Source organism: Rhinoraja longicauda, chromosome 7 (genome assembly GCF_053455715.1).
Source record: "Rhinoraja longicauda isolate Sanriku21f chromosome 7, sRhiLon1.1, whole genome shotgun sequence".
NCBI classification, from domain to species: Eukaryota; Metazoa; Chordata; class Chondrichthyes; order Rajiformes; family Arhynchobatidae; genus Rhinoraja; species Rhinoraja longicauda.
In genome coordinates, this window is record NC_135959.1 from 20,734,261 (window position 1) to 20,754,937 (window position 20,677).

At 45.9% G+C, this 20,677-nt stretch overlaps 1 protein-coding gene across 2 annotated transcripts in view; it reads right to left on the reverse strand.

Moving 5' to 3' along the window:
• Nucleotides 1-20,677, reverse strand: part of farp1 (FERM, RhoGEF (ARHGEF) and pleckstrin domain protein 1 (chondrocyte-derived)) — a 223,043-nt gene that overhangs the window by 42,523 nt on the left and 159,843 nt on the right. For both annotated transcript variants that reach the window (XM_078402238.1, XM_078402239.1), the window contains 2 exons: nt 6,842-7,029; nt 5,072-5,161 (listed from right to left, as the gene is read on the reverse strand). In XM_078402238.1, the coding sequence (XP_078258364.1) occupies nt 5,072-5,161; nt 6,842-7,029 (278 nt within the window). The remainder of the gene's footprint in view (nt 1-5,071; nt 5,162-6,841; nt 7,030-20,677) is intronic.

The following is a 20,677-nucleotide window of genomic DNA, read 5'->3' on the forward strand; positions in this document are numbered from 1 at the left end:
CTGCCCTGGTTTGTCTTCACGAAATGCAACTCCGCACTCTAATCTAAATTATACTCCAATTGCCATTCCTCACCCCACTTACCTAGATAATCAAGATTGGCTGAAATTGTTAATAACCTTCTTCACCATCTACAATGCTACCTATTTTATTGTCACCTAAAAACTCACTAACCAACTTGCCTTGTATTTTCTCATTCATATTATTGGTTCTAATTACTATCTTGGCTCCATCTCCCTGCTTTGGTTCCATTACCCTTAACCACTCAAACTATGAAAAGCTATTCAAATTAAGTCATGACATTTAGAACTTGTATACTTTTTTGGGTGGGGAGAGTTCCAGTGTATGAGGAAGAGATTGATGATATCCAAACTTTAGATTTATTGATTCCTGATGTCAGATATCCTGATTCCAAAGCACCAGTTTGTTCTGTTTAGTTTAGTTTCGAGATACAACGCGGAAAAAGGCCCTTCGACCCACCGAGTCCACGCCAACCAGTGACGCTGCCCACAAACGCTTTCCTACACACTAAAGACAATTCACCATTTTACGAAGCCAATTAGCCTACAAACCTGTACGTCTTTGGAGTGTGGGGGAAAAAAACGGAGATCTCGGAGAAAACCCACACAGGTCGCGGGGAGAACGTACAAAGTCCGTACAGACAGCAACCACAGTCAGGTTTAAACCCGGGTCTTTGGCACTGTAAGGCAGCAACTCTACCATTGCGTCACTGTGCTGCCTCTGGACATCCCCACCAGAGTTTCTCTACCATACTCACTAAACTAATTTTCTCGAAAAACCTCAGCTTAAATACTTCAAGACTTCCATACTCAGAGGAATCTTTGTACATACTAACAGGGGAAAAAAATGTTCATGTTTAGATTAGTTTAGAGCTACAGCATGGAAGCAGGCTCTTCATCCCACCGAGTCCAGGCTTACAAGCCCAGACACCAGCACCATCTTACACACTAGGGACAATTTACAATTTACAGAAGCCAATTAACCTACAAAACGTACATCTTTGGAGTGTGGGAGGGAACTGGAGCACCCAGAGAAAACCCATGCAGTCACAGGGAGAACGTACAAACTCTGTGCAGACAGCACCCGTAGTCAGGATCAAACCCGGGCTGTGTAATGTAATGTTGAACAGTTCTCACATTGCAAGTTATTTGAATATTTTCTAACTTTTGTGTTCAAAACATTTCAAGAGTCAATAATTGTCGTATGTACTGGCAATGGAACAATGAAATTTTTACTTCCAGCAGCATAACACATCTATAAACATTGTACTCATAGATAACATAATAAACAAAAACAAAAATCAATAAATTAAAAACCCCAATATTAGTACAAAAAGCTCGAAGTCCTTTGTGCAACCAAGGCCGTTCATGATTCATATAGTTTAGTTAGTCTTTTTATCTCCACACCACAAATGTTACCATGGATACGGGAGCCAGCGACTTCCCATCAATGCTCACTGGAATCTCCCCTGTTCGCTCTGTTCCTGCCTTCACACCGGGTCAGGGACAATCTCTGCCCTGATGTAACGAAGTGAAGAGACTTCCCATGGGTGAAAGAAGTTTATCCCTGCTCCGTTATTATTGGGAAATGCGCAAAAGTCTATGAATTTATTGAAAAAGAAAAATAACGGAGCATTTCTGTAACATCCCTCTCACGACAACCTAAATAAAGCGTAGTATCTGGAATGAGACTTGAACCCATAACCTTCTGACTCAGAGGGGAGAGCACTGCCCACTGGCACAACCAGTGTCGGGAACCATGCAAGATTGGCACTGCAGTGCTACCAATCTCTTGCTGTATGCATGTAGAAAGCTGCACTTTATGAACTAGAGTGGAACTAATTAAGCTCTGCTATTTATTTTTACCTTGCAGGATCCCGATATATCTGGACCAAATTAAACAGATAATGGAAAGATTCTAAATTAGACACTGAATTGGGGCATAAAAGCAGCTGTGGTATGGGCTCCTGTCACCATGTAACAAGATGAGATTTGTTTTGTAGGTTCTGCGAAGAACATCTACAATGAAACGCACAGTTTAATGACGAGGAATCAAATCAAATCTGACTGCTTTATTTAATTTCCTGTCTTGTATCAATTTGGAGTCTGACCAATTTGTCCAAGTTCAACAGAAGGAACGAAAGGCAAACTAAATGTGTTGAGTAAAAATGAAAAACGTTTTGCTCTAGTATTAAAGATGTCTCTCTAACTTGTACAATGAGTACAAAATGAGTACTAAACCAATACCGATGCACTTGGTGACCAGTGAAGTAACACCTTGTTATTCAAATTGTCATCTTTGTTTCAAATTTCTTCATCACCTACCACTATAACCCTCTCCCTTGCTAGGAGCCTTTGAGATCTCTGCATCACTACACTTTAGGCCTCTGTAGGTTTAATTGTTCCTCACTGGTGGTCAGACGGCAAGCTCTGGAATTTCCACCTTAACCCTCACTGTTTCTTTCTCCTCCTTTAAGATGCTTCTTTCCTCAGTCTTCGGTCAGCTGCCCTAATGGTTTTTTGAGGGTTTGGTGTCAGTTCCTTTTGTTGGATAATGATCCATGGATTATTGCACCAGGTCTGGTCACAGCCAGTCCAATGCCAGGACAAGTTGGGTGAGGGGCATTGCTATACTTTGCAGTAACAGCACTTACATTGGAACCAACAGCACACTGATCATGCTGCCAGTCCCAGTGAAGGTCTTCTTGCATGTGTTGTGATTGCACTACGCCAGACACCCAGGTTCACTCTTGATTGCCAGTGCTATGTGCGTGCGTGCGTGCGTGCGTGTGTGTGTGTGTGTGTGTGTGTGTGTGTGTGCGCGCACAATCTCCTTGTGACTGCGTGGGTTTCCTCTGGCTGCTCTGTTTTCCTCCTGCATCCCGACAGTGTGCAGGTTGATAGGTTAATCGGTTTAAACTGCTGCTAGTGTGTGGGCTGAGTGGTAGGATCTGGTGGAAAATGATGGTAATGTGGGGAGAATAAAATGGGGATCAATGTAAATGTGCGTTTGATAGTTGGCATGGACTCAAAGGGCTGAAGGGCCTGTTTCTGCGTTGTATGACTCTTTGTCGCAGGGACCCAGTGAATCCATCATGGAGAAAAGTTTCCAACGCGGGCTGAATCTCTGCAGGTTTCATTGTATGGTTCACCAGTCAACCACTCTTACTACCCCCTGTTCCGTAAGGACGAGGAACCATCGGGAATATATTGCATACTTTTGTAATTCTGTCGACGCCCTATACATGCCGACTATTTGCATATTTGGGCATTGTATGGGCAAAGAATTTCACTGTACCAAGTACACGTGGCAATAAAGCATCAAACAAAAACGATTGTGCATGTTGCATGTTGACCTTCTTAGTCACTCGAATCACACCTCGCTCTCAAACCAGCAAGGATAGTCTTCTTATGGAATGAATTGCTGGCCAGTGGTTGTAACAAAAGACAGAACATAGAACGATACAGAACAGGAACAGGCCCCAAGGCCCATCCTGTCTGTGCCAACTATGATGCTGATCTAAACTCATTCCATCTGCTTCCACGTTTCCCTCATGAGTTCCAGTCACTTAGCTTATAGTTTAGTTTATTGTCATGTGTACAGTGAAAAGCTTTTTTGTTGCATGCTAACCAGTCAGCGGAAAGACTATACATGATTACAATCGAGCCATCCAGTGATAAAGTCACAGTGATACAAGGTAAAGTCCAGTAAAGTCCAATTAAAGATAGACCGACGGTCTCCAGTGAGGTGGATAGTAGCTCAGGACCGCTCTCTAAGTTGTTGGTAGGATGGTTCAGTTGCCTGATAACAGCTGGGAGGAAACTGTCCCTGAATGTGGAGGTGTGTGTTTTCACACTTCTGTGCCTCTTGCTTGATGGGAGAGGGGAGAAGAGGGAGTGGCCAGGGTGAGACGTCCATGATTATGCTGGTGGTCTTGCCAAGTCAGCGTGAAGTGTAAACGGAGTCAACAGAAAGGAGGTTGGTTTGTGTGATGGTCTGGACTGCATCCACAATTCTCTGTAATTTCTTGCAGTTTTGGATGGATCTGCCTACCTGGAAATACCTACCTGGAAATACCTACCACTCTTGTGTAAAAAAACTTGCCTTCATGAAACTCCTTTAAACTTTCCCCCTCTGACCGTAAAGTTATACCCCTCTAGACTCTGACATCTCCACCGTAGGAAAAAGTTTCTGACTATCTACACTGTCTATGCCTCTCATAATTGTATATATTTCTATCAGGTTTTCGCTCAGCCTCTCACACTTCAGAGAAAATAATTCAATTTGTCCGACCTCGCCTGATAGCAAATACTTTCCAATCCAAATGATATCCTGGTGGACCTCTTCTGCAGCCTCTCCAAAGCCTCCACATCTTTCTGGTAAAGGCAGTGACCAGAACTGCGCACAATGCTCCAAATGCAGCCTAACCAAAGTCCTATGAAGCTGCATCATGGCTTGTCAATTTAATGAAGGCTAGCATGCTTTAAGCTTTCATTACTACCTTATATTCTTGCATTACCACTTTCAGGGAGCTATGGACTTGCACTCCAAGATCCGTCTGTACATTAATTCTCGTAATAGTCCTGATGTTTACTGTATATTTTCCTCTTGAATTTAACCAGTGTGGACCAAAATGCAGAAAACACAGGTAAGCAAACACTGGGATTGACTTTTCTGTAGTCTTGGCCTCCCCTAACTTTATACATTTATTCCACTTCACCGTAACTAATTCTAGGGACCAGACACCATGCAAACGCATGTGCGGTACACACAATGGCAGACAGATGAAGAAATACAGGCAGTAAAAGGGACGGAGATGCAGAAACCGAGAAATATAGAGAAAGGCACACATTGACACGCACAGATAGTCACCCACAAGGAAAAAACAGAAGGACAGACGCAAGGGCAAGTGTAAGTGTGAAAATACAAATGCACAGACACAATGAGGTCTGCATAACTCCCAGTTGGAGAGAACCCAGCACAAACTGTGTTAACAGTGGAGTGTGAGGAGCTGAATATACAATGACACATCCAACATTGGTTAACACATACCGTTGTGATGACCTCAAGATCCTTTAGGTAGGTTCGTTCTGTGGTGGACACTTCTTTGGCAATAAAATAAGCTTTGTCTGCTGGGAACCGCTGGAAAATTCAGAGCAAAAACTCCCATTAGTTGGTGCGTTTGGACTTTGTCCCATGGTTTTATTTGTACAATTTCACCTGAGGATTCACAGGCACACGTAAACCAGTAACACTGGGGATGGGGAACTGCCAACTCAATGTCAGCACAATTGTTGGGCACCCAGCTCCCTTGGAACTGAAGCTTGGCCAAAAAAATGGAAGCCTGTTCCAAGAGGATCAATGGATCCATGTCGGAGATCTTCTTTGGAGAACTCGCAACTTTGGGTCAAAATGACAGCTGTGTAACCTTTCACCTCCACCTGACACCTCCAATAAAGCTGCCCTTTGTCCTCACTGCCTTGGAATTTCAACTTTCTGTCCTGGCCATTAAACCCACAAACCCTGACCCAGAGAAGAGAATGTGACCCAGCAATTTGTGGCTGAAGTTACCCTCGTTAAAGCTGTCAAATTCTATAGTCCCTTGTCAACCGAAAATTAACAGGATCCACGTCCACGAGCTGGATAGAGCTCTTAAGGATAGCGGAGTGAGGGGGTATGGGGAGAAGGCAGGAACTGGGTACTGATTGAGAGTGATCAGCCATGATCGCATTGAATGGCGGTGCTGGCTCGAAGGGCTGAATGGCCTACTCCTGCACCTATTGTCTATTGTCTATTGTCTATTGTCTATTGTCCACTATAACTCACTGCTCCAGTTGTTCAAAGAAAAGCATTAAGCTTGGCTAACCAGGAATGTTATTCTGATTGGTAAAATATCTCATTCTCATTTAAGAGCTGGGTTCTTTTTCTCTCATCTCAATGTCTGAGTTCCCCCCCCCCCCCCCCGAGTATTTTAGAGTTGTACAACACAGAAACGGGCCTTTTGGCCCAACTCATCCTAGCAGACTGTGATGCATATTTATGCTAATCCTTCTACTTCTTGCGTTTGAGGCTTCTGCTGTCTCTGTTTGTTGTCGTTCGCCTGACTGGGGTCAATTGACAGGGCTCACCAGGAGGAGGTCGACAATCCCATCTGACTGCATTAGGGCCTGTATCCCACGTCTTTTCCTATCCACATACCTATAAAAACACCTTCCAAAAATTGTTTTTTTCTCTGACTGGAAAAACCTGCCCCTTAGATCTCCTTCAAATTTCTCCTCTCTCTCTCTAGTATCTGTGCCCTCTAGTTTCAGACTCTCCCGTCCTAGGAAATAGACTGTGGCTCTCTACTGTGTCCCCCATAACTTTATTAACGTCTGTAAGGTCATGCCTCAGCCTCTTACGTTCCAGTGGAAATAGTACTAGTTTTAGTTTTAGAGATACAGCGTAGAAACGCGCCCTTCGGCCCACTGAGTCCATGCTCACCATCGATCACCTGTATACTAATTCTATGTTATCTCTGTTTTGAATCCTATGCACAAGGGGCAATTTACAGAAGCCAATTAACCTACAAACCCCCACCTGTCTTTGGGATGTCGGAGGATACTGGAGCACCCGGAGAAAACCCAAGCGGTCACAGGGAGAATGTACAAACCCCACACAGACAGCACCCAGTAGTCAGGATTGTACGCGGGTGCCTGGCGCTGTGAGGCAGCAACTCTACCGCTGCACCACTGTGCCACCCTACCCAGTCTACCCAACCTCCCCTTATAAGTGCAGCCATCTGATCCAGTCTCCAGGCAGCCGAGGTAACCAGAAGCCTACCTTCCTCCTCATCTCCTCCTCGTCGTCCGTCTTGACACAGGTGGCATCGGTCAGCAGGGGTGTGATCAGTGGCGAGTGTGACTTGCCGTCGGGGCTCAGGCTGGGAGACAGGGACAGGTTGAGGAGGCCGGGACCCGCCTGCGAGTTCAGCGAGAGGTCTGACGCGTGCGGGCTGTATGCCGAGGACACTGCAAAAAGGCACAGGAAGTCACGTCACACATCCACCCAACTTTCCCCTCAATCCCCTGGCACATGCACTTCTTTCCACTCCCCTGGCCCAGTCACCCTGCCCCTTTCCCCTCCTCCACCCAATCATCACCTGACTATTCTTATTCCCACTTCCCCACTTTTCTTCCCTCTTTTTTCTGTTCCCTTCGAACCACCGTCCCTGCCTATGGTTCTACATTTCACTCCGTATATTCTTTGATCAAATATCAAAGCTGGAAGAGCTGCATCCTCACAGTGCCCGTGACCCGGCTTAGATACTGACCCCGGGTGCTGTCTGTGTGGAGTTTGCACATTCTCCCTGTGACCCAAAATGATACGACAGAACTTTATTTATCCCAGGAGGGAAATTGGTCTGCCAACAGTCATAAAACACAATAAAATACATGAAATTAAAGTGACAAGTGGAAAATCCAGGATTGGGGATGTGCAGTGATTGAGGAAGAGGGGGGGTCTACTTCACAACAAAAGGTGGAGAGTCGTACAGTTTGATAGCCACAGGGAAAAAGGATCTCCTGTGGCATTCTGTGCTGCATCTTGGTGGAACCAGTCTGTTGCTGAAGGGGCTCCTCAGTGTGCCAAGGAGGGGGTGAGCTGTACAGTCAAAGATGCTCCGCAGTTTGAGGAGCATCTTCGCCCCCAAGACCAATAGACAATAGGTGCAGGAGTAGGCCATTTGGCCCTTTGAGCCAGCACCGCCATTCACCGTGATCATGGCTGATCATCCACAATCAGTACCCCGTTCCTGCCTTCTCCCCATATCCCTTGACTCCGTTATCATTAAGAGCTCTATCTAACTCTCTCTTGAAAGCATCCAGGGAATTGGCCTCCACTGCCTTCTGAGGCAGAGAGTTCCACAGCTTCACAACTCCCTGAGTGAAAAAGTTTTTCCTCAGCTCCGTTCTAAATGGCCTACCCTTTATTCTTAAACTGTGGCCCCTGGTTCGGGACTCCCCCAACATAGGGAACATGTTTCCTGCCTCTAGCGTGTCCATTCCCTTAATAATCTTATATGTTTCAATAAGATCCCTTCTCATCCTTCTAAATTCCAGAGTATACAAGCCCAGTCTCCCCAGACTTTCAACATACGACAGTCTCGCCATTCCGGGATTTAACCTAGTGAACCTACGCTGCACTCCCTCAATAGTAAGAATGTCCTTCCTCAAATTTGGAGACCAAAACTGCACACAATACTCCAGGTGCGGTCTCACTAGGGCCCTGTACAACTGTAGAAGGACCTCTTTGCTCCTATACTCAACTCCTCTTGTTATGAAGGCCAACATTCCATTAACTTTCTTCACTGCCTGTTGTACCTGCATGCTTACTTTCAGTGACCGATGAACTAGGACACCCAGATCTCGTTGTACGTCCCCTTTTCCTAACTTGACACCATTCAGATAATAATCTGTCTTCCTGTTCTTACCACCAAACTGGATAACTTCACATTTATCTCCAATGAATTCTAACTCCACTCGGAGCCTGCCTTCCTGATGAGTTTGTTGATTCTGATGGCATCCGTCGCCTTCGCCCTGCTACCCCACACATTCAGGGTTGGGCCGTATTGGGCTGGGTGACACTCATCGTCCAACTGAACCACCTCAGGACCAGTGCACCCGATCACCAGTCGCCATGCCGACAGGCCATGTGGTCCGTGGGCCTCCAATCGCATGGGATAGCTCCACCTACCCGTTACCTGGAAACCCTTGACTGACGGCAAAATCGCACGGCCATCTTTGACACCCACCAAAGCCACCAATCCCGTTTAATGCCTCTCGGACTTTCAGAAACAAAAACACTTGAGCTAAATTAAGTAATTATCAAAAAATATCTTTACAATTTAAACTAAAACGCACCACACAGCCTGAGTGATATTTAAGAAGGGATGTAATATAGGGGCGGCATGGTGGGCAGCGGTAGCGCTACTGCCTTAAAGTGCCAGAGACCTGGGTTCAATTCTGACTATGGGTGCTGTAAAAACCCCATGACAGAATGGGTTTTCTCCGAGTGCCCCGGTTTCCTCCCACACTCCAAAGATGTGCCGGTTTGCTGGTTAATTGACGTTGGAAAAAAAAAAGTAGATTGTCCCTAGTGTGTAGGATCGTGTTAGTGTACGAGGATCGCTGGTAGGCACGGATTTGGTGTGCTGAAGGGCCGCTTTCCATTCTGTATCTTTAAAATGAAAAAGAATGTGCTTACATTGGAAACAGTTCAGAGAAAGTTAAACAGAGTGAGTTTGGATGAAGTGGTTAGCTTGCAAGTTCAGGGTGAGTGATCTAGGTTATAGTCAATGGAGCAAAAGCAATCTGCTGGATGAACTCAGCGGGTCAGGTGGCATCTGTGCAGAGAATTGAACATGTCGATGTTTTGGGTCAGGATCCTTCTTTAGATTGACACAGAGTGGAGAAAGCTAGTAAAGAGAGGCAAGAGGAAGAGGTAGAGCCTGAGCTGGCAAGTAATAGGTGGATCCAAAAAAGGATGCTTTGACCAGCAGGTGGGTCAGGAGGGGCGGGTGGAGATTGTAACCAAGGTCTGAGGTGATGTGGAGAATACAAAAGGGTGCAAATGGTGATTGATTGATTGAGACAGCATGGAAACAGGCCCTTTGGCCCAACTAGTGCCAGCCGACCATTGATCATCCATTTACACTAGTTTCATGTTATCCCATTCTCTGACCTATTTCCTACACTGTCTAACACATCACAAGATCTTAGACCTCATTCCCATGAGGGATTTCTGGGACTCTTGGTAGCAAAGCATAGCCAGGAAACCAGCCACAAACCCTGATGCCCGTAGGTTTTCATACGGGTTCTCCAGTTTCCTCCCGCATCCCAAAGACGTGCGGGTTGCTAGGTTACTTGGCCGCTGTAGTGTGTAAGTGAGTGGTAGAATCTGCAAAATCTGAGTTTGGAAGCAGCTCAGCTATCCCAGGTGAAAGTCGCTGATTTTCTCCCTGAAAGCCATTAGTAAACCAGCTGGGTTTAATTTTAGTTTTACTTTTAATTTTAGCCATAATCTGCTAGTCTACTGATCCAAAATTAGTTTTCCTGATGTATTTCATTATTTGATTCACATTTTGAGCTGCTCAGCTTGGTCTCCAAGTCAAACACTGTGGCCCCGAGATATTATGTGAGCGGGTTGATTGTAATCATGGATAGTCTTTCCGCTGACTGGTTAGCTTGGAACAAAAAGCTTTTCACGGTACCTCGGTACACGTGACAACTGTGTGGCCATATTGTCAACACTGGACCAAGAGGTTACATCCATTAAGACAAGTGCGTTGCCTCCATACAACCAATGCTGTCATTGAAATGGATGACGAGTGTATGGGGCACAACAGCCACACTTGGGTTATTTCTCAATTTTGAGAAACGAGTGTAAAATATCAACAAAGGCCATTGAGCAATGAGCAGAGAAGGAGGGCAGATACAATACAAGGTCGAGAGATGCCAGTCAGATCAAACCTCAGGTCGGAACTCAGGTTCCGTGGCAACGTGAGAGATGGGCGAGGTAAAGTTAATGTAAGAGGGGGAACATTTAATGGAGATGTGCAGGGCAAGGTTTTTACACAGAGAGTGGTGAGGACATAGAACGCATTGCCAGGGGTAGCGGTGGAGGCAGAAACAATAGTGGCATTTAAGAGGCTTTTAGATGCACACAAGGAAGTACAGGGAATAGAGGGATATGGATCACATACAGGCAGAAGAGATCAGTTTAACCTGGCATCATGTTTGGCACAAACATTGTGGGCGAATGGCCCGTTCCTGTTCTGTCCCATTCTATGTTTCTAAGAACACCTCAATATCTGGTACACTGAAAATCAAAAAAACAACAAAACTAGAGCTGCTGGAAATCTGAAGCAACAACACTAAGCTTACACTCAGCAGGCCAGACAACATCTGTGGAGAAAGGGACTGATCCATCGTCGGAACTGGTACATACACTGGCTGGAGGTTTTACAGATCTTAAGATGAAATACTTTAAAATTCAATGGTTGAGAACCAGATTTGACCAGAGGAAGGAAAAACAGAATGCTGGAAGAACACAGCAGGGTAAAGCAGCATCCATGGAGGCAAGTGATGCAAGTCGATGTTTTGGGTTCTGTATCTACAATCTCTTCGGTCTTGATGAAGAGGCAGCAGATTGGAATGGAATGAGCTGCCAGTGGAAGATATACAGGCGGATACAACTATAATTTTTGAAAGACATTTGTACATTTCTATGGATTGGAAGAGTTTGACAATAGACAATAGACAATAGGTGCAGGAGTAGGCCATTCAGCCCTTCGAGCCAGCACCGCCATTCAATGCGATCATGGCTGATCACTCTCAATCAGTACCCCGTTCCTGCCTTCTCCCCATACCCCCTCACTCCGCTATCCTTAAGAGCTCTATCCAGCTCTCTCTTGAAAGCATCCAACGAACTGGCCTCCACTGCCTTCTGAGGCAGAGAATTCCACACCTTCACCACTCTCTGACTGAAAAAGTTCTTCCTCATCTCCGTTCTAAATGGCCTACCCCTTATTCTTAAACTGTGGCCCCTTGTTCTGGACTCCCCCAACATTGGGAACATGTTTCCTGCCTCTAATGTGTCCAATCCCCTAATTATCTTATATGTTTCAATAAGATCCCCCCTCTGCGTTTGGGATCCGGTCCAAATGCAGGCAAATGGGACTAGCCCAAAATACCAACTTGGTCGCATTGGAGAAGGTGGGCTGAAAGGTCTGTTTCTGTGCTGTATGACTAGTGGGAAGGTGTACATGCAGATTATACTCGAGTGAGATAGTTTGAGTCTTTCGTTTGTTTATGAAGGTGTTACCATCTCTTAGTACGAGTCTGTGCATACAATGATGGGAGATGCTGATGTGGCGTCACTATACACGATGATAGACATCATTAATCACAGAAAATAAAAAGGAGCTTGATCGTGCTTTTCCAGAATACGGAAACATTCTTTAAAGCCTCCCAACAAATGCATCGGATCAAACCCAGACAGACGGCAGCTGGAAAACCCCAAGGATCTTTGTGTGAGGGTGAGGTTGCCAAGTTTGATGTAAGCTGTAATGAAGCTGAACATTACACGTATAAAATATACAGGCCAAAATATAGATTAAACGGATGGTTGCCCATCCACTGTAACACCAGAGGACAGATCAGACCAAGTCGAAAGAAAAATCCAAAACGGACCAGATTATACTCCAGGAGTTGTTTCACAGAACCCAGCTCAGTCAAAGAGCTAATTTGGCAGAAGCGCTGAATTTAATTAGCTGAAGATAAATGTCAGCAAAGGGTAAGTGACTGGCAGGGATGGCCGGAAATTGTTGTAAATCAGGATGGCTTTAACCCAACAAAAGAGAAGGAAATGAAGAGAAGGAACAAAGAAAGTTCAATGCATTTATGAGGGTAGATGGAGGGGGAGGGATAGAAATTGTTCCCTGGCCATTAAAATAGGACTTTCATTGCGATAGTGCCTTTCAGACCATCAGAATGTTACAGCTAATGAAGTGCTTTTCAAATATAATGAATGAATGAATGAATGTAGTCTCTGTATATAGAAACACAGCAGTCAAATTGTACACAAGAAGATCCACTACATCAATGTGATTGTGATAATTGTTTTCTCTTTTAGTGGTGGAGAGAATATCCAAGGTATCCAAAGACCTACCCTGCTCTCCTTCAAAACTGTCCTGCCAACACAGAAGGCCGTGGATCTAGTAAATTACACTAGTATGGGATCAGTGGGCAGAAGGGCCTGTTTCTATGCTGCATGACTATTCTGCATCCAGATGAGAGAGCAAACTAGGCCTTGGTTTTAAACCTGTGAAATACTGCACCAATTAATAATAGTTCTTTCATTTAGCGTGCCACTGGGAGTATCAACACAGCGTTTGTACTCTAGGCTCTGGAATAAAAAACACTCGTTTGAGAGTTTAGAGATACGTGGAAACCAGCTCTTCGGCCCAGCGAGTCCAAGCCAACCTGTACACAACGGTTCCGTTATCCTACTTCCTCATCCACTCCCTACACACTGGGGGCAATTTACAGAGGCTGCTTAGCCAACAAACCCACACGTCTTTGGGAAGTAGGAAGAATCCGGTGCACCCGGAGCACATGGTCACAGGGAGAACATGCAAACTCCACACAGATGGCATCCAAGGTCAGGATCAACCCAGGATCTCTGGTGCTGTGAGGCATCTGCGCCACTGTGCCACTCAGAGGCAAGAGAACTGCTCAGTGAGTTGCAGAGTATCCTAACACCATTAAAGGAATGTCACTCAGGGGCACATTGGTGAGGGTCATTGCATCTAATTTCATTATTTCGCATGGGTAGCTTACAGCCCAGTGGTATGAATATTGATTTCTCTAACTTCAAGTAACCCCGGCATTCCCTCTCTCTCTCCATCCCTCCCCCACCCAAGTCGCACCAGCTTCTCGTTTTCACCCAACAATGACCCGTTTCCTTTATAATCGTTACTTTTTTGCATATCTTTCATTCATTGTTCTATATCTCTCTACATCATTGTCTATATCTCGTTTCCCTTTCCCATGACTTTCAGTCGGGTCTCGACACGAAACGTCACCCATTCCTTCTCTCCAGAGATGCTGCCAGTCCTGTTGAATTACTCCAGCTTTTTGTGTCTATCTTTGGTTTAAACCAGCATCTGCAATTCCTTTCTACCCATCTAATTTAATGTTTGACTTGCATTATTGTTACCTGGCTATCTAGTACACTAGACTTTAAAGATTCAGGATGGATACAAGCTCTTCGGCCCACTGAGTCTGTGCCGACCAGCGATCACCCTGTACACTAGCACTATCCCACATTAGGGATAATTTACAATTTTTACCAAAGCCAATTAATATACAATCCTGTAGGTTTTTTGAGGGTGGAGGAAACTGGAGCACCCAGAGAAAACCCATGGAGAATGTATAAACTCTATACAGATAGCATCCGTAGTCAGGATTGAAACGGGTCTCTGGCGCTGTAAGGCAGCAACACTAATGTTGTACCACTGTGCTGCCCACTGGTATAACTGATAATGTATTGTATTATTGTTAATGTATATTTATTTAATGTATTGTTATGTGAATGTGCCTGTAAAGCCACAGAAAGTACGAATTTCATTGTTCTACTCCTGGTACATACGACAGGAAGGATTTGGAGGGATGCTACACAAATGCAGGCAAATGGGACCGGCCTGGTATCATTGTAAACCAAGTCCGTGTTGACCAGCGATCCCCGTACACTCACGCTATCCTACACACACTAGGGACAATTTACAATTATACTAAAGCCACTTAACCTACAAACCTGTATGTCTTTGGAGTGCAGGAGGAAACCGGAGATCCCGGAGAAAACCCATGCATTCACGGAGAGAACGAACAAACTCCGTACAGACAGCACCCATAGTCAGGATCGAAGTCGGCTCTCTGGCGCGGTGAGGCAGCAACTCTACCGCTGCGCCACCGTGCCGAGTTGCTCCGACACTTTGTGTCTAACTACTTTCAATTCTTTTTTTCACAAGGGGCAATTTACAGCTGCCAGTTACAGGCTGCACCCAGATCAGGACAGGGCTCCGTTCTGACATTTGTTCGTAATCCAAACAGGCCGTGAGATGGAAATGGAAAGAAAACACAGCACGTAGGCAAGGATCACAGAAACAGCTGTGACGGGAGAGCGTGCAGGTACGGGAAGAGCTGCCGCCAGCCAGCCTCGCCGACACGGTGAGTGGGCGACTGAGTCTGCTCAGCGCTCCCAGCTCGGGTCAGCCTGACTCACCCGAGCTGGGTTTACCGTGGTTTGGAGGGGTGAGGTGGGGAGTGAAGGCAGGCCGAAATGCCCTGTTCCTGCCTGGCAGAAGATGCCTACAGCCCTGCAGCAGCCGGCAAATCCATCGCTACCCATCCTGCTAGTCTCCTGTAGGGGGTGTCCATAAAACGGGCAGTCGTAACCCCGGGAGGACCTTCAACCTACCAACATTTCTCTGGGACGTGGGAGGAGGCTGGGGCAGCAAGGGTGAAACCCATGCAGTCATGGAGAGATTCTGCACAGAGGACACAGTATTGAACCTGGGTCTCTAGAGTTGTGAAGCAGGGACACTGACCAGTAGATAGCACAGTGCCATCCTAATAACAAGTCAAAGGTACCTCAGTGGCTGTAAATCACATTGTGAGACCATTACATGGATCTAGAGGCACTACTTAAAGGTACAACTTGCAATCATTGGCTTCTGCGCCACTTAATCCCATCTCTGTTTAGGGCCAAATTCTATTCCAAGCAGTTTTCAAAAACTAAGCAATGCCAAAATGAACAGAAGCTTTGTGGAGGTCAGTGCAGCTGTAACTCAACACACTCAAAATGTGCTGCAGATGGGAACCTTCCAAGCAATTATTTAATCATTTGTAAAGGATATGTTTTTTTCATTTCATTGCTCATAGGGGAGTTGTGAACATATGATCTGGGACCGCTGCCTGCTTAAGTAGAAAATCTAATTCACTATTATTGGTCTTACAATCGTGTTGTAATTTAAAGGTCTGATATAACGATGGGACCTTCTCACTGTTGCTGCAAATAGTATGGGGAGTTGCTTGTTCAGAGGCTTGCATGTTTCATCTCTGCTTGTGTGGGAAGGAACTGCAGATGCTGATTTATACCAAAGATAGACACAAAAAGCTGGAGTAACTAACTCAGCAGGTCAGGCAGCATCTCTGGTGAAAAGGAATGGGTCGAGAAGTCTGAAGAAGGGTCTCGGCCCGAAACATCACCTATTCCTTTTCTCCAGAGTTGTCGCCTGACCCGCTGAGTTACTCCAGCATTTTGTGTCTATTTACATCACTGCCTATTGGGTAGGGTGAAGTACAGCTTCTTCCCCTCTATTATCTGGCTTCTGAACAGTCCATAAGCTGAGGTGGAGTCCAATTCTCCTGTGCCTCATTGCAGAAATTGGTCTTTGTCTCTGGAACTGTTAATAATGCTGAGAACCATCTTCTGCACTCTGTCCTTCTGCTCTACCCACTGTACTTGAGTTTGGCTTGATTGGGTTGAAGTATAGTATTACCTGATTTGATGGGGTAGCTTGCAAAACAAAGCTTTTCATTGGACCTCGGTACATGTGACAATAATGAACCAACAGTAAATCTATTTGTTTGCTTCCCATGCAAATGGGAGACCCTTCTTCTGCCTGCTGGCTTCACTGCATGTCCAAAGCAATAAAGTCCAGGAAAACAAAAACTGCAGATGCTGGATTAAATCAAAGGTAGACACAAAATGCTGGAGTAACTCAGCGGGTCTGCCTGACCTGATGAGTTACTCTAGCATTTTGTGTCTACCTTCGATAAAGTCCAGTCTGCCCTGCCAACCGGGGCCATTACATTCAGATGTAACTCAGCAGGTCAGGCAATATTTCTGGAGAAAAAGAATAGGGGACATTTTGAGTCGGAACCCTTCTTCAAATTCAGTCTGAAGTTTGAGTCTGAAGAAGGGTTCTGACCCGAAAAGTGAATCTGAAGAAGGGTCACCTTTGCTTTTTCTCCAGAGATGCTGCCTGACCCGATGAGTTACTCCAGCATTTTGTGTCTGTCGTCTGTAAAAAACAGCATCTGCAGTTCCTTCCTACACCATAAAAATTCAGGTATCATTTTCTATGTCAGGATAAGGATTGTGACCATCTTGCTCATCCACTGAAGCCACTGGAACGGAGGTTTGCTGGGCTACAACTTTTCGGAGGACAGCTCCCAGTGCTGTGAACCGGGAACCGGGTTCAGGACTCGTGACAGGTACATGGATAAGACAGGTTTGGAGGGAAATGGACCAAGTGCAGGCAGGTTGGACTAAGTGTAGCTGGGACATGTTGGCTGGTATGGGCAAGTTGGGCCGGAGGGCCTGCTTCCACACTGTATCACTCTATGACTCTAACTGTAGGGAGGGTACTCTGCTGGCGTTATGACAGTGGGCAAGCGAAAACTTGGCAGGGAGAAGGACTGTGATGGGGTCTGGCTACGATGTGGCCCTCTGTGCAGTAATGCCCGAGGGGTGGGGGGAAGAAGGGAGCGAGAGGTGAGCGGGGCCCAGCTCTCCAGCAGGGCCGGATCACCTGCTGTGGACCAGGGACTCGCTCGATGAGGACGGATGACCCACCCCATGCCACCAGCATCGACGAGACCCGCAAAATTGAGAGTGATGAAGGCCGCCGAGGGCGAGGAGGATCGCCGAGAGCTACCCAGCCGGCAGGGGGCCGCGAAAACGAAGGGAGACCCGAAGCTGCCACATAAGGTATAGTAGAATCAGGCCATTTGGCCCATCGAGTCTACTCCGCCATTCAATCATGGCTGATCTCTGCCTCCTGATCCAATTTTCCTGCCTTCTCCCCATAACCCTTGACACCCATTCTAATCAAGAATATGTCCATATCTACCTTAAAAATATCCACCGACTTGGCCTCCACAACCCTCTGTGGCAATGAATTCCACATGCGGCGGTAGACAGAAGATAGGACTGTTCGGTGGACTTTTATGACTTTGGCAGCACCAGAAATGTGGCTGCCTAGATGAGGCCTGCTATGTGACTTTACCAGACTGTATACAAAACAAAGCATTTCACTGTACCTAGGTCCATATGCCAATACAGTATCATTGAATCATTGAGAGGCAAAATGATACCCAGAGTGTGGGAGAACATGGTGCCAGAGGGGCAGGACTAAGGATGGGGTGAGGGTGGCCCAACATCCTGGATGACAGATCATTTGGGTGAATTTCCTCCGCACCATTGGAGGTGCCACCTTAAGCAAGCCGTGTCTGCTTTGTCAGGGGAAGACATCAAAGCTGCAACGAAGCAGAAATGTCATATCATCATATCATATCATATATATACAGCCGGAAACAGGCCTTTTCGGCCCTCCAAGTCCGTGCCGCCCAGTGATCCCCGTACATTAACACTATCCTACACCCACTAGGGACAATTTTTTACATTTACCCAGCCAATTAACCTACATACCTGTACGTCTTTGGAGTGTGGGAGGAAACCGAAGATCTCGGAGAAAACCCACGCAGGTCACGGGGAGAACGTACAAACTCCTTACAGTACAGCACCCGTAGTCAGGATCGAACCTGAGTCTCCGGCGCTGCATTCGCTGTAAAGCAGCAACTCTACCGCTGCGCTACCGTGCCGCCCTATGTCTTTTGAGGCTATTCACTTGTGATCACCGGTAGATCAGAAGGCTGCGTGGATTAAAATATGTTAGCTGCAAGGAGAGGTTGGACAAACTTGGATTGTTTTTTCTGGAATGACAGAGGTTGAAGGGAGACCTGATAGAAGTATGTAAAATGATGCCAGACATGGATAAAGTAGAACCTTTTCCCCAGGGACGGAATGCCAAAGACTAGTTTTAAGGTTAGAAGGGAAAAGGTTAAAGGAGATGTGTGGGGCAAGTTGTAATGCACAGGAAGTGGTCGGTGCCTGAACACACTGCGAGGGGTGTTGGCGGGGGCAGATACGGGGACAGTGGCATTTGAGAGGTTTTTAGAGAGGCTTGTGGATATGCATGGAATGTAGGGATATGGATCACGTGCAGGCGGAAGGAATTAGCTTCACTTGCCATCATGTTAGGTCTGGACATTGTGGGCTGAAGGGCCTGTTCTTGTGCTATACAGTTCTGTTTTATCAGAAAAAAATCCCTTGTTCCATCTCTGGATGGATTTAAGAGAGAGTTAGATAGAGCTCTAGGGGCTAGTGGAATCAAGGGATATGGGGAGAAGGCAGGCATGGGTTATTGATTGGGGACGATCAGCCATGATCACAATGAATGGCAGTGCTGGCTCGAAGGGCCTCCTCCTGCACCTATTTTCTATGTAAGTCTATTTATCTATCTTAGCAACGTGGAGTAGCTGAAAGCTCCTGAACCAGTCGACAGAAAGAGTGGGTATTATTAGGGTGGCACGGTGGCCCTGTGGTAGAGTTGCTGCCTTACATCTCCAGAGACCCGGGTTCGATCCCGACTACGGGTGCTGTCTGTAAGGAGTTTGTATGTATAAGATTATTAAGGGGTTGGACACGTTAGAGGCAGGAAACATGTTCCCAATGTTGGGGGAATCCAGAACAAGGGGCCACAGTTTAAAAATAAGGGGTAGCCCATTTAGAACTGAGATGAGGAAAAACTTTTTCAGTCAGAGAGTTGTGAATCTGTGGAATTCTCTGCCTCAGAAGGCAGTGGAGGCCAATTCTCTGAATGCATTCAAGAGAGAGCTAGATAGAGCTCTTAAGGATAGCAGAGTCAGGGGGTATGGGGAGAAGGCAGGAACGGGGTACTGATTGAGAATGATCAGCCATGATCACATTGAATGGCGGTGCTGGCTCGAAGGGCCGAATGGCCTCCTTCTGCACCTATTGTCTATTGTCTATCGCTGGTCGGTGCAGTCTCGGGAGGCCGAAGGGCCTGTTTCAGCGCTGTATCTCTAAACTATTCCCAAAAATGTGAAAGGTTGCTTAAAACACAAGGTTGATCCATGTGTGTAACCACCTGGGAGTTCAACTAAAAGCAATTTGTCGCATAAGTAGCACCTCCCTTGACCTCAGGATGGCTCATTGCAGTTATAGCGATGAAGAATGAAGTACTTCTAAAGACTGGTTGCTGTAATTAAATTTAGGCCCTTAATTTGAACAGAGTAAATTGCTACAGCCAATGCGAAGGTAGTGACCAGACAAAGTGGGCACCAAGAAGAAGATCCCCCATGGCCAAGGACCCTTACTATCCCTAGGTCCTGATGTACCATCCTACAATCCTCAAAGAAGTGGCGAGTGAGATAGTTAATTTTCCAAACTCCTAAAACGGGGAAGGTTCCGTTGGATTGGAAAAATGTAAGTGTATCTCCTTTGTTCAAAAATGGACCTAGATAGAAAGAAGGAAACTGCAGGTTAGTTTACCATTGTGAAAGGGTTAAAAGCTCTCCTTAAAGACACTATAGCCTGGCACTTAGAAAAAATTCTAAGTAATCAGGCAAAGTGGGGTTTGTGAAAGGGGAAACATGATTGGAGATCTGTAAAGAAGAGATATCCTCTAAATGAAGGAGAAACAGTGAAAGTGGTATACCTAGATTTTCAGAGGGGATATAATAGTGTTCTGCCAAAGATCAGAGTGAAAAGTAAAGTTCATGGCTGTGGAGGGCCCTTCCAGATGTGGATATAATATTTGGCTGGCTAACAGGAAACAGATGGGAACAGAGCAGAACAGAAAGAGGTCCTCTGGTGTTCGCTTTGGGGAATAATATTGAGGCCTCGTATTTTTACTACTCATGTAAATGACTGCCATATCTATCCTGGTGAACACTTTGAGAATTTTGTACTCCTCATTGACTCAAATCTACTGAACTCTCGGACTAATCATGTCACACAAAATAGGCATTCTATCCCAGGAACCAGTCTGGTGAATCTTCACAATGCGCCACCTAATGCAACTTTATCCTTTCTCAGGTATCAACATGAAAATTGTACACATACTGATGCCATCTCAGCAAGGCCCCAATGTTATTGTAGAACAAGACCTGTGCTTGAACTATATGGCAATAATGACCAACATACTATTAGCCTTTCTAACACCCCTGTCGTGTACTGAAGATTTTC